The sequence below is a fragment of the Argentina anserina genome, chromosome 4, assembly GCF_933775445.1.
Source record: "Argentina anserina chromosome 4, drPotAnse1.1, whole genome shotgun sequence".
Classification (NCBI taxonomy): Eukaryota; Viridiplantae; Streptophyta; class Magnoliopsida; order Rosales; family Rosaceae; genus Argentina; species Argentina anserina.
This window is the reverse complement of record NC_065875.1, coordinates 7,440,291-7,455,757: the sequence shown is the minus strand read 5'-3', so window position 1 is coordinate 7,455,757 and position 15,467 is coordinate 7,440,291. Positions and strand designations below refer to the sequence as shown.

The 15,467-nt window shown below is 37.3% G+C and overlaps 1 protein-coding gene across 1 annotated transcript; it reads right to left on the bottom strand.

The window, feature by feature from the left end:
• Positions 1-6,078: 6,078 nt before the first annotated feature.
• LOC126792829 (zinc finger protein 2) lies at positions 6,079-6,550 on the bottom strand. The gene has a single exon (XM_050519309.1). The coding sequence runs from the start codon at positions 6,548-6,550 to the stop codon at positions 6,083-6,085; it is 468 nt and encodes a 155-aa protein (XP_050375266.1). The 3' UTR covers positions 6,079-6,082.
• Between the last annotated feature and the right edge of the window lie 8,917 nt (positions 6,551-15,467).

Genomic DNA, 15,467 nt, shown 5'->3' with positions numbered 1-15,467 from the left:
CATATTAGAGTTCACGGATTTGTTGGTCTTGAATTGTAGACTTGTTGCTTTGGCTTATTTTGAGGGTAACTTGGAGACCTTAAGTAGTCTATAAAGAAGTTGTGCCTTGAGTGACTTAATTGGAGTGAGTAGGTGAGTGGGGTAGGACATTATCTGTTGTGGTTTTGTACCTCAAGTGATAATGAGTTACGACATTGTAATGTTAGGTACGTGATGCCTTGTCATGGAGTAATTCTAGACAATTAGTGCTCTTGTTGATGAGAGAAGACGCATCGGGATTTAAGGTGAGTGAACCTCACTTGTTATAATTTAGTTTTCAATTGTTAACACAGTCCATGTATCATCAACCTACGAAAATTGTTATATATTTTGGTTTTAAATTACATGAACTTGATCGACTACGGTTATTGGGTAAGTAAAATGAAGTTTTTAATGAAATGATTTTTAAAAGGTTATGGTGATTATGGATAATGGTTAAGAATAAAACTGATTTATGCATGTTGATATTGATATAATATAGTCAATTTATATATGGATATTAAATGGTAATAATAAAATACATGTATACGTTGCTATATTATATTTTATATCCTTAAATATTATTTTATCTTAATGTGGAGGAAGGGACCGGAAGGGAAAAAAATGTACCTTCCGGTAAATTAGTTTATTGAATGTCGTTATATTGATATTGTTGGCGGAATGGACCAGAAAGGAAGAAAATGTACTTTCCGATGAAATGGTTTATTGGCATGGTTGTGTTTGTATTTTGTTGGTGTGAGTCACTTTGTGAGATTTTATAATTGTGGTAATTGTTCTTAATGAAGAATTAATATATTATGTTATACTGGATATATATGTTGATAAGTGACTTCCAGAACTACGCTATTCTGAAGGAATCACTAATTATGTGCAGTGTAATCTCCTGAATTAAGTTATTATGCAGGGATTACACTTTTGTTATCTTATTTCTTGTGACATGAATTCATGAACTACGCTTTTATACATGATTCACTACTTATTTTCTTGTATGTTCTTTCTGGTATGAGTGAGTGTTGTGGGTTGGCGTAGTGTGTGTAAGTCTTGCAATGACTATTCTTGGGAGTGACTTCGGGTTGCCTTAACCTCAGGAATAGCTTTGTATGTGTTGCTTGAGTGTTGTCTATACTGGGGAGTGGCTTCGGATTTCCGTAACCTCATGTACGAATTAGAGTGAGTGGTTTGGTCGTTGGTTTGTTTTGAGGAGTGACTTCGAGTTGCCGTAACCTCAGCAGTAGAGTTGTGTGTGGAAGTGGTTGTCGTAGTTGTGGAGTGCTATATATATCATGCGTGGATTGATATATATATATTGTACGTGTTGTTTGTGATGTGTATATATATCATGTGTGGATTGATATATATTGTACGTGTTGTTTGTGGTGTGCATATATATCATGCGTAGATTAATATATATTGTACGTGTTGTTTATGATGTGCATATATATCATGCGTTGATTGATATATATATATTGTACGTGTTGTTGTGGTGTGCATATATATCATGCGTGGATTAATATATATTGTACGTGATGTTTGTGGTATGTATATCATGTGTAGATTGATATATTACACGTACTGATGAGTATCATTTAGGATGATAATAGTGGTGTTGAGCACAGTTCGTCTGTTCTTTCTGTTTGTGTTTTGTTGTGTTTGTGATTTGTTTACTTATCTCTTGTATCTTATTATTTGTTAAGTGATTTCTGAACTAAGATATTATGCAGGAAGGACTTATCTTTTTCTGTGTTTTTCTTCTTGTTATACGTGAATTCCTAAACTATGCTTTACTGCAAAATTCACTAATTGTTTTCTTGTTTAGTGGTGAGTGTTGGACCTTGAGTAAGAAGTGGGGAGTGTTGTAGGATGTGTTTTGGACGTAGTGTTACTGTTGTTGAGATGATAATGTTAAGTCGAGAACTTAACTTTGATTTAGATGTGATGCATTGTCTATTATCGTTATTGATGTTATTGTTGTTGTTTATCTGTTGTATAGTTATATTTAGTTTACTCATACCAGCTATTAAGCTGACCGAGTTTGTGTTTGCAATCTCGGTGTACCAATCAATGGTGCATGAGGTAGTACCGCAGGTTGTACTTAGTTGCAGTTGGTAAGTCGAGCAACTGTCAGCAACGTGCTGTTTGATTCAGTTATTTAGTTTTGGTGAGTCTCGAGTGAATCCTATAACTCTAATTTATACTTGATTGTAAACAGTGCGTTTAGATTGAAGTTATAACTGAGTTTGTTATTTAAACTCAAGATCGATATTCAGTAGTTGTATTGTTATTTCAATTACATTGAGATTATTGTAGAGTGTTAGCATTCTAAATTTTGAAATTTTACTGTTCAGAATTTAGGGTCGCTACACCATGGCCACCGCCACCACTACCACCACTAGAGCTGGCCAAGGCAAAGCCAAATCCACCAAACCCGTCTCCATATGAATCGCATGCTTCCTCAAGAATGGCCTATGTCCAGCACGTCGGCGGCGGCTCCCTCGTCTACCTCTTTGCCATCCTTGAGTAACTAGCTACTTCAATACGTCATTGTTTCAGTCTATTTTTCAATTTTAGAGTTTTTTTATCTGTGTGAATTGTGTAGCTAATTACTTGATTTGTCAATTAAGTTTTAGAGTTGCACTACCAGAAAAAAGTCTTAAATGACAAAAACAATTTGTCATTTAAGAACAATAATTCATCGCATAAATACTATACCGACGAAAATTCATCATTTAAGCTTCATTGCCTAAGAACCGTGATTTAAGTACTTATACGACGAAATCACTACATACGTTGTTTTAGTTATGACTTATATGACGAAAAGTGTTTCATCTCTTAAATAATAAAACAACAAAAAATGATTCAATTAAACAACAAACACTTGGGCAATAGACATCATGAAAAAAAATATTAGTAATTCAATTTCTAAAACCTTTCTTTTTTTTCTTTTCTTCTAATTTTATGAAATTTTGGCAATTAATTCGTTTTTCAGTTTCTTTTCTTCTTCTCACCCAAAACACTATAACCACCACTGGCTCTCCCACCAGAATCCCAAAACCACCACCAATCTCTCACCACCGAGCGCTTCCCCCTAAGTCCCAAACACAACTTTGTTCTCAATCGGATATGAGAAACCAATTAAAGAACATTAAACCAGAAGCTAAAGTTTACGGTTTATATTCAAGCCAATTGAATCAATCACCAATATACATGGAGGAAGCTCGACGGGTGCTTGTGGGTGATGTTGGAGTCGAATGCTCGCCAGATTGGTCAAGGACGACGGTGGAGGTACAGTGGCGATGAAGAACAGAGGAAATTGATGTTAGACTTGAATTCGTGAAATTAAAGGCAATAATTGAGCATATTATGGAAAGTAGAGGTTGTGATTACCGAAAGAGAGACTCAAGACTTCGTCGGAGCTCTAAATCCTTTGAAGATGTCGGACGGCGGTGCGGCAGTGGGAAGAACCGAAGGAGGTCTTCTGAAGGAGAGGTGCTGAAGTGAGGAGATAGAGTTTAAGGAAATAAGGTAACCTTATTAAAGAATGGAGGAAATTTTTTGGGGAATTGCCTAAATTTTAAAAACGAATCGTTTGAATTTGGCTCAAAATTTGGGCGGAAAGCATAGCGCCTAAAGTTTTGGGACTTTGACCAAATTACTAGTGTGTCATACTTCTTGCTTTGAAAATTCTTATCTATTTAAATTAACCTCATCAATCAATTGAAATCATAATATGGAATAACAATGCGACTTTATTTTAGGAATAGTTGAAGGTCCATAATTAAATTATATTTATATACATTTATTCTTTCAAAAAACAAAATAGAAAATAATTAATAGATACCTATTTGGTGTAGGAAATATCATATTCAATAAAATAAAAAAACAACTAAACAAGCCCTTAATTTGTATAAATTTTGATGATCCGGCCATAAATTAGTGGCGGATCTTGAAACGAGTATTCGGAGAGGCCAAAATTTTTAAGTGAGCCAATATATATTAAATTTAGAATTAAATGTTAGTTAATCCACACTTATACCATATATTGAAAATAATTTTACCATAATTATTTACAATTATGTCATAACTATACACAATTATACCATAATTATAACATTTTGACCATAATTTCACAATAAATAAAAGAACATTACTGGCCTCCATTCTGCCATGGACCATAATTTGAGAACAATCTTACCTATAATTTGGGTGTCCATGGATTAAGAAATATATAATAGTTAATATGAGTTCCGCTTCAAAAAAAGAAACGAGTTCAAAAATTAAAATCATATGTAATAACCAAAAGGGAAATCAACGTCACATGAATCTCCACAAGAGTAAAAGAATATATATAAAAAAAATTGAAAGCAATTTAGTTCCATCTATTTCCTACAATCAGAATATAATTATAATTTTTAGTATCTATCCAGAGTGAAGCTTCACTCTGAAATTACAGAGTGAAGTTCCAATTTTGGTACACTTTTCGGTCAATTTTTTTCACCATAAGCAATTCAATATTTAGGTATGTTATTTAACATCATCTCTACAAAGTTTCATCTAATTCAGACATCGTTAAGGTATTGAAATTAGATTAAATCAATGAGAGAATAAAAACTGTTCAACGTAAACCGTTCGTGTATATCTCAATTTTGAAAGCTAAAACCATTATCAAATTGGATGAAACTTTGTAGAGATGATCTTGAATAATATATCTAAATATTGAATCGCTTATGGTGAAAAAATTTGACCGAAAAGTGTGCCAAAATTGGAACTTCACTCTGTAATTTCAGAGTGAAGCTTCACTCTGGATAGAGACTGTTATGATTTTATTTATACGACAAAAGATTTTGTCGCATAAGAGAAAAGATTCATCAGCCAAGTTGACCTATACGACAACTTGTTTTTCGTCGCTTATGACTTCACCCAAACGACGAATATAAAACGACAAATTGGTTTCGTCGCTTAAGTGCTTTCTTTGGCGAGGAAACTACATTTGTTTCTCATGTAAGAAATGTCTAAAATGACGAAAACAATTCTGACACTATGCGTCGCTTAAAGACTTACCTAAGAGATGAAACTTTTTTGCTGAAATTTTTTTCGTCTCTTAGGACTTTTTTTCTAGTAGTTTTGATTGCTCACGCAGGGACATCCAGCTTGCGTTGAGGAACGATCGGTTTCTCTAACGATTGCGAATGGAGGGGTTTGGTTTGGGAGGAAGATGAACTAAAGAAGAAAGAGTAGGGTTATGTTGTTAGATTAATTAGATCCCAGGTTTTGTAAATCTCATAGTAGTTCATGCACGGTGATGTAATGGATCTTAATTGATGGAATGAAAATTTCAGTTTCAAAGACATGGCTTTGTTTTTGGCTTTGCTAATTTGTGGTTTGTGCTTCTTTCAATCAGGAAACACCAACTCCTTTTTTTTCCGGTGAAATCAAATAAAACGACGAAAAATTGGTTCTCGTCGCCTAAACCTGAAAGACCAACTCTCCCTACAAAGCCTAAGCCGAAAGCAAAACTGGTCGCTTGAGCTATAAAGTTCAGTCACTTTAGTCTTATCACTCTTATGAGACGAACCTGAAGTTGTCGCTTGGTTTTAGCTTCAAGCGACGAGTTTTGAATTGTTTGTCACCTCAGATCTCAAGGGACGGTAACCACGCAACCACCTTCAGGCGACCAACCATCGTCGCATGAGTCTTGAAGCGACCATTTCTTGCTATGGGCGACCATTTGCTTCCATCGCCTCAGTGTCCACCTAGCGTAGTGAATAAATGATTCTCTTACTTGATTAAAAAAAAAAAAGCAATCAGTTTCTTTTAGAGTTTTACTAACACACGAAATCATGCTTATCGATCCAGGCCGGTACGTACATGCATAAGCCATATTGTGGAGCAAACCTAAAAGGATCAATTAAGAAACGGTCGATCACTGTCATATTAACTGACCCATTTGATTGATTTTGAATCAATATGTTGAAAACATGAAGTCGATCAACCGAGTGGGTAATTTGTCGAAAAGTTACATTAATTAATAAGCTCAAACACGAAATCATAGCCTTAAAGACAAATCAAGGTAGCCAATCTTGTCCTCAACATTTTCTGCAGGCCTATAACCACAGTTCATGATATGAGCTCCAAACCTACCAGCATTTGCTAGCCCGCCAAGAGGTGGCGGGCCGCTCGATCCCGGCCGTTGGTTCAAGCTGCCACCTTGATGAGGTAGGACGGCGGAGCTTAGCTGCTCCCTGCTTTTCTTGGCTAACGTGCGCTCCAGCTTGTGAGCATTTTGGTGACCTCCGAGTGCCTGCGAACTGTAGAACTTTCTCTGGCAATAGTTGCAAGAAAATACGCGCCGGATCATATGATCGGCCGCAGGAGGAACACCTAGAGTTGAAGAAGACGATGAGGAAGAGGAAGATGATGGTAGATGGTCAAGAACAAGATCCAAGTTCAGCTGGTGATGGTGGTTGTTGGGTAGGGCAAGATTAAGGGCAGTATTTGGTGACTCGAAATCCATCTAAAGAGTTATAGACAGAGAGATCGAGGTAACTATCAAAGTATGAGCACAGTTGCTACAACTAGAAATGTGAAGTAGTGTAGTTTCAGGGGAGGGGCTTTGTCTGGAAATATATACACGAAGAGGGTATTGAGGTTTGAGACTTTGAGGTTTGTTGCTGCAACAAGAAATGTCAGTGTCTCTGTGAGTGAGATTAGAAATGAAGAAAGAGAAATAGAATGAGAGACAGTTTAGCTGCAAAGATCAGTGGGGAATCGAAGAGTTGACGCCTCCATTAATGGCAGCATTACAATCACTTGTCGGTCCATGCAAAGAATTTTATTAGCTTTCCTCTATAAATATATAATTCCCATACTCGCAATAATACGGATCGTATTGTTAATTCGTGCCTTCGATCATGCAGTAACAATAGTGGGATTCAGATACTATATATGAGTGTGTACGTATTATATATAACTCATATAACCCAAAAGTACGTACTGTTTGGCAATTCCAGCATGATATATTTGGCACTGTCAAATTAGTAGAAGGGCATATCTAAAAATTAAGACACGTCGTGTGCGTATGTACATTCTGTACTGGTGTGTGTAAAGCCTTAAAGGTTTTGTTGATGGAGAAGCCGATCACGGATGTGAATCACTTTAATTATATATCTTCGTGTAGTCTTTTGTTGATCATGTCCATAATTCAATTTGCACATCTAATCATGGGTCCAATCGCACTTGATCACTCCTTATCTTCAACCCTAGAGATCAGGTAGCACATCTTGTCCAAATTCTATAAATGGTTATAAGTGTCAAGTGAGATTAACCATCTTAACTAGACTAAGAAGGAACACGATAATACATCAGTATCATTTTGCCAGTGGTACATTGAATCACGTATGTACCGTCTTAATCCCAACTCGAGTCTCATTACAGTGAATCATTTCTCTCAACAAACAGACATGTACTTGAATGTTCCATTCACAGTACCTTCATGGCTCTTTCCTTCTATTTGAATGTTCAAACTTCCTTATATTACTTTTTGAATTAATCGATCTGTAAATTGCATGCACCGCCATAATCATTACAAAATTAGATGCATGATTGATAGAAGGAAAGAAAAAGAAAACAGACATGTTCTCTCATCTCTCTTATGTATGCTCTAGATCGGACCTATATTTCTCAGCACATTTACATTTCGGTTGGATTATTATCTGCATGTTTAGTCAGAGCCTCCGTAATAGACTTAATACAAGTTTCTGTGAAAATTTCTGTAATGATTTTGTGTTGATTGTTACAATCTATCATTGCCAATTGATGGTTCACAACACGTATACCAATCAATCGTCGATTATTCAAAATATATCAAGCTGTTTTTACCTTATATATGGACTTCCGGTCCTGCTTGGGACATCGCCATATAAAATTATGAGCTCCGTAAGCCGAGCACATGGCACCAGTGGCAGCAGTGGCATCAGTGCTGCAATGGATATAATACTGGAGGATAGGAGGCTATGTGCACCCTAATTGAAAGTAAAGTAGTTATTCATGAATCAAGGATTCAGGGTAGACATAATCTACTTAATTAAATAGAATTAAGAAGATGTATCTGATATATAGTTATATACTATGGAACCATGATTAGCTAGGGGATCACAATCTTGCAGGTCGGCAATGATTGCGGTGAAGTTTGTCTTTGAATCACAGACACAACAGAAACCTAGAAACTACTTGGTCTTTCTCATCTCTTTGTCATCTACTAACGGATCAAAGAGCCGGCCGTAAGATTCCAATGATCCAAGGAACATTAATTCCTTCTAAACTTAAACTATATAATCAGTTCCAGGTAGTTGACATGAAAGAGTCGCCTATTCTGCGTTTGGATACGGCACATCCTACGAAGGAATTGAATTGAGAATGGGTAGTGGACATGTTTGTGTTGTGTCGGCTACAAGTGGATAATGACTATCACTGTGCTTTTCTCATCAACTTCGAACATGAATGCATCCTTCATGGCTTCATCAGTTCATTTCGTCATGTTCTTGTGGATATGGATTTCGATGATCCACTCTTTGTACGTTCATAATTGATATATGTATGGTTGAAATCAAACTCGGGAGCTATGAGGTACTCTAATCAGCTTTCAATTCTGCGTTCGATCAGTTTCGTGCATTCTCCATTTTAGCTAGTAGTGTTTGGTTCACAACAGTGACAATACCATAATTTGTACTGTTGATTGAACCCACATTCTGTGTACACTTGTACGTCATTTCTGTAGGTTAGGATATGAATTCGTTGATATAGTTAACTATCTTGGTTTAGAGTAAATCGAGAGGAGTATGGAAGCACATTTTCTCCCCATCCTTACTTCTTCGCTTTCTTGTTTCCCCTCCCACCTAGAAAGATAAATGCTAAACCCTATAAACACATGAAGATGAATACATAGAATTAAAGCTCAATAGATACTCATTCTGTCACGACCCCGAATTTCGAATGATAAAAAATTAAATTCAAAGCCATAAAAACTCTAAAACAATCTCAAGTATATTGAAATCATCTTATCATAACAATATATCGAAACTAACTCCACATCATGACTCATTCGACTTGAATAGTACACAACCAATGGAAATGTAAAATTCACTCAATCCTCACCACTGACATCAGAAAGAAATCTTCGACAATCTTCAGCGAAGCCCTCTAATTCTGCTAAACCACACCTGCAGAACTATCCCCTACACCATCGAATAGGTGCACCGGGATTGTAAACACAAACCTGGTAAGCTTTGCAGCTCGTATGAGTAAACCAATAGTATTACACAAATATGATACAAGAGAAAAATACTGAAAACATTTAATTATAAATGTACTCATAAGTCACAGGACGGCCAATCTGTTGTCTAATAATATCTGAAAAGTGCTCATGAGAATTGAGTAACCCATCTGTTTACCCAAATACATTATAATACGGGTACTCATGAGACTCAGGTACTCATTTGTTACCCCTCATGCTAGTACGCCGCAAAACATTGGGCAACCATCTGTTACCCAATATCCAAAAATATGGATACTCATAAGTCGGTAACCCATCTGTTACCTCTCATGCCAGTACACCGGCAGACAGACTAGAGCTCTAACTGCATCGTAACTTTCGCCCGGCCAAGGCTAGGTTCCGACATGCCAACACGTCCGAAGACAGAAAATGTTTTAACAAAACTCAATGTCAAAACCATGTACAATAACAATCCACCCATGTTATTGTACTACAACAAGCGACTCTTGCTCAAATAAAATAAATATAGTTGTCATAGTATAATTCATTTAGAAATAAGAACGTAATAGTATATAATATAACAACTCATATATATGTATCGTATTTACCATTTTATACACATACACAACCCACTATATTATATACATGTCATAGTTCGATCTTTTTAAGAAAACGTAAATATGAGTCACCACCAAGGATAGGCTCGTCATAGTGAGATTTACTCACATTCACCATATTCCATAATCACAAAAACCTTTTCAAAATCATTTATTAAAATGATGTTTCACTTACCCATGAACCGTAGACGATCAAGTTTATGTAATTTAAACCAAAACATATTTTTAAAATAATTTTCATAAACTAGTGATGCAACGACTACGGTGACAACTCAAACTAAATTCAATAACTATAATACTACTTCGATCATGATGATCATTGTGAGGCTTACTAACCTTATTTACTACGTGTAACTTCCACGACACTGAAAGTAATTTCGTCACTCGTTTCGTCAGTCACCTAATAGCATGATATAATGCTTAGAAAATGATACGTAAAATATCAAGTGACGATTTTCAGTACAGCTAAATGTTGTTCATAAAACACTGGTTTCACATAATCTTGTTCATGTTTTAGTGTTTACTAAACACTGTTATATTTACTGGTTCACAAAGGACTGTTTATGACCACTGTTCACTGTACTGTTCATGCGGCGCCACTGTTCACCTACCGCCACCAATGACCACCAAATTTCACCACCACAATCTAAATGACATTCTTAACAACTTTCTAGTTCATAAAAAAGTCTAAATCAAAACTTAAAACCTCCAATTTTGGAATTTCCAAAAAATCTCAAATCAAGAACCCTAGAATTGAAATTTCTTGGTTCGAGTTTTTACCTTTCGATTTAGCTCAAAACCTTTGCAGGGGTTGTTGACGATGTTGAGGCAAGGAGTTTGAGACCGGTGGTGAAACCTCAACTCGCCGGAGATCGCCGGAAAATTGAAGAACACAACCGGGTCACCGACTGGTATCCGGGTCGACTTCCGGGCTTCGATGCGTGGAAACCGGCATGCTACTCCACGATCCACCACAGGGAGGCGCGCAAGGAGGAGACGATGCTATCTGGGTCGGCCCAGTCACCTGAAACCGCAGGAGTCGGCCGAAAAAGTCGAGTCGGAAGGAAATTTTCGCTTCTAAAGGCGCGGGTGCGGAGAAAGGGGGAGAAAAAATGGTATTATGACATTTTACCCCCCTTAAAGAAATTTCATCGCGAAATTTAAGCTCACTACTCAGCCACTAATTCTTAACTTCTTCCTAAAATTTTGATTCACCTTCCCCAACAATTTTCCTCTTTATGATACCTCTACGAGGCGATCACAGCTCACTTTTCTTCAATCATGGTATTATACAACTTCATCGTGTGTGAAATGAAATTTAACAATGAGCATAATAACACCCCTCAAGGAGAACCATAACTCAAAACAAGATGTTACGCAGAACAAGACCCTTAAGAAATACGGCGAATCTAGAAACGAACTTCACTATTCAACCAAATTCCAACAGGTCATAACCACATTTACTTATGTAACACACATTGAGTGCAAAGATGTACAACCTTAGCATAAGCACATAGCATACCATATGTATCTCAACCTGTTAGATGATGAAGTTGGTATACTAAATTTCCAACCTTGCTCCCACAGAGTCCAGCGTACCCTCGATGTCAACCTTGCTTCCTGTCCACTCCCACCACCCCACTATAAGTGAGCCTTTCAACTAAGTGGTCACAAGGCGCCACTCTAATAGTCTTCTCTTAAGGGCAAGATAAGTTCAAATGAACATATTGCATAGTAGGGCATTTAGGAGACAAGCTAGACATCATTGTCTTCAATGTCACCAACTTTCGAAAAAGTTCAACGAATCTTACAGGTGACTTCTCTTATTTGACAGTTCTCACTATGTTATTGAATAATGAGGTTTCGAGGTTAAGTGGTCTCCCACATCAACACTACATAATCTCTATTTACACTGTGTCGCTTTCAAGTCTTAGAAACCGACATTTTCAAGTCTCTCCGACCATTATAGTATTCAACTACTCCATACCTCCAACTGCTTCCAAACAGACCATTTTTCACATGTTCTAACATTAGGAGCCACATGTGAGCCACCCAAGTTAGCATGCTTATAATGGAACCCGACCATCGATAGATGGTCCTCTCGAAATCTAATGATGTTCTCAGCATAAAGACGTCAATATACCCCTTTGTCTAGTTCACCAATCCCTTGCGATTAACAGGCTATATCAATCTTAGAGAATACCGTAGCCCCTCTAAGCTGATCGAACAATTCATCAATCCTATGCAAAGGATACCTATTCTTGATTGTCACCTTATTCAATTCCTTATAGTCCACACATAACCGCAGGGAACCATCTTTCTTTTCACGAACAACACCAGCGCACCCCAAGGTGAGACACTAGGTCTAACGAACCCTTGGTCTAATAGCCCATCTATCTGCACTTTCAACTCTTTAAGCTTGTTCTACCCGATCCTATAAGGCGCCTTCGACACAGGTGCTATACCAGTACAACATCAATACAAAAATCGACAACTCTCCGAGGAGGTAAACTCGGTATCTCCTGAGACACCTCAATATACTCGGATATCACAAAAATGTCTGTGATACCTACTTTCTGATCCACAGACTCCACATGTGCCAAGAATCCTACTCTCATGGCATTATCCGAGTTGAGGCAACGATAACGAAAAAAACTGGCTCTCCGGGACTATGGAAAAACACTACCATGTCCAAGCAATCGATCAAAGCATGATGTGGCCTCAACCAATCAATTCTTAAGATCACATCATAGGTGTGGTTCAGAATCACTATCAAGGAAGCAGGGAATTCTCTACCCCCAATCACAATAGGACAAGCCTTGCAGATTATCTCAAGCTCAAGAGACACTCCAAGAGGTGAAGTGACACATAAAGAGTTTGTAAGAGATGTGGGAATCAACCCTAACACCTCTACTACCGAACTAGCAATAAAAGAGTGTGATGCTCCCGTATCAAACAGTACTCTAGCAAGGTAGTCAAAAATAAATAAGGTACATTCCACTCATGAATCATCAAAGTACTATCACAATACTTCTATTTAGAGGACCAAACCTTCAGGTGTGGCTCCTAACACTCTTGCGTACCCAGTGACATATCAATACCGAAGAGCATGTGATGGGAATCCGCTGCAGTCGGGCCATCGCTCTTGGATGATATTGATAAATCGCGAAATACGCAACCTATGCTCTGATACTGATAGGAGCACAAAGTGTGACGTTCTTAATGTTTATATGCCCTATTCTTATGCTTTGTTACTTCTTATTTAGTTGTTTTAGATTCATATTTGTTATATGTATGTTTAAAGTAGAGCTATTTCGATTTTAGATGATTTGATGATGAAATTGTGCTAAGTGTTAGAACTCCTGATTGAGCTAGGATTCCTTACTCGACTAGGACTCTACTTTCCTATTTTCATTCTTTCCTATTTCTTAATCGACGAATTCTTTTCAGGAAAGACAAATCATATTTGGAAAGGAAGAAGAGTTGCCGAGTTGCATTCCTAGTTGAACAAGGAAATCATATTCGAGTTGAAGAAGGAGAAGAGGAGGCCGGCCTAGCTACTCCTAGTTGGACCAAGAGAATGCCGAGCAGCCCTTAAGTGATCTCCCTATTGGACTTGGTTTCCTACATCAAGTTGGATATGGAGTACATAAATCAAATCCATAACAAAGAGGATTTCAGTTTCCCAATTGGTTTCTATCTCCTTATGGGACGGCAAGAAGGCTTCCTAAACCCCTATATATAGAGGCTCGGCCTCTCCATATTTTCATCATCAGCCCTACACACAAACACAAGCCATAGCTCTGCCGAATTCATCCTTCACCATTCCAAGAAATCCTAAAACCGATTCCATCATTCCCCACCTATCAATAGCCTTCAAACACGCTTGTGAAGAAGGTTTCATCCATAGAAGTCTCGGCTACACTTGTGGATTGCTTGATTTATAAAGTGTAACCATGATTCTCTCTATGTCTATTTCGGTTTTGTTCTTGTTCTTGTTCTTGGATGAAGCTTGCGATTTGTGTAGAGTAAACTTGTTTCGATTTTGTCTATGAGATAGTTACTTGTTTCAAATTATATAAAGATGCGATTTTAGGTTTTTGGTTTTATGATTTTGGTTTCTGCCGTGCCTTGTTATTGAATGATTTCGATATCTTTATGTTATGTATACGCTTGTAGCATGATATTTAGGTTGTTGGATTTATGACTTATGCTATGAACATGTTTATCTTTTCTATGTGATTTTCGAAATTGCATGATTGGGGGTTAAGTAGGTGACATGCTTAATGAATTCAATATGCGTGGCTTTGAAATTGCATGGTAGGATAAGTATGTTAGATTTCGATTAAGACCGCTTGGAATGAATCGAATGTGTTAAGTGTCTATGTGTTTAGGTTACTGCTTAGGACCCTAATTGCATGATCCAACCTTAGTTATTAATGATAGTGTCTCGGCATGACTCTTAAAGGAGAACTAGAACTTGTTTTCGTTAGCTTTGTATGATTTGTTTTGGTGATTGTTTATGTGTTGGTTGGTTGATCACATGTATATATTAGCTTAGGTTTTATTTTCTGTTTTTATGATTCAATCCGAAATCTATATCAAACCATTTATATCTTTATGAATTCGTGTTAATTGATGTGATCCTAAGCCCTGGATGGATCCCCGGTTTGTGAACGATACCCTCTTGCTTTATACTACTAACGATGCTTACAGGGTTAAATATTGATGTCGAGTAATCGAGCAATCGCCAAATGGCGCCGTTGCCGGGGATCCATAAGAGATGGATCCCTAACTTTTAATGCGAATTCATTGTGTATATTGTACATTTGTTTCGTTGTACATATAGTAATTTTATCTTAGGTTGTTGCTTTGATGATTGAGTGAATGATTGTTGTAGGTTGTAAATCGAACGGAATAGGTAAAGTCCCTTTTGTTAATATTAGCCTTAACCCTTCATGCTAGCTCTCGAGTTTGCATGAGGTCGAGGGCTGCTTTTATTAACACTTGGAGATTTGTCTAACACTCAAGTTTGTTTCTAGCTGAGTAAGGGGCACGCTCTTTCATTACTCTGGTGCATGGGACCAAAATTGGATCTCAGAGAACTAATGACTGACATACATCTCGGTGTTGGAGTCGATAGAGGGCTTGCCCTCCGTAGTTCAACAAATGAGTCCTACCATGTTCACTATCTCTGAATTAGCTATCCGGCCTTCTGAAACAACGATTCAAACTTGTGTCTAGGCATCCATACTTAGGCCGCACGTCCACCTTAGTTTACAACTTAGAATCAATCGATCATTTAATCGTTTGAATGACTTAGGAATGTAGAAGTATGTATTTGATTGAAAGACTTTTGTGAAAAATTTTTGAAACCAAACCTTGTATGTTTCTTGTATGATTTTTCAACGAAACCTTGTATCTTTCTTGTATGATTTTTGTATTCTTTTATACGAAGAGTGAGAGAGTTCGACACTCTCATGCCACCACCAAAGAAGGCCGTGCCTTCCAATGACAAGGATGCCGTGTCCTTGTCCCAAATT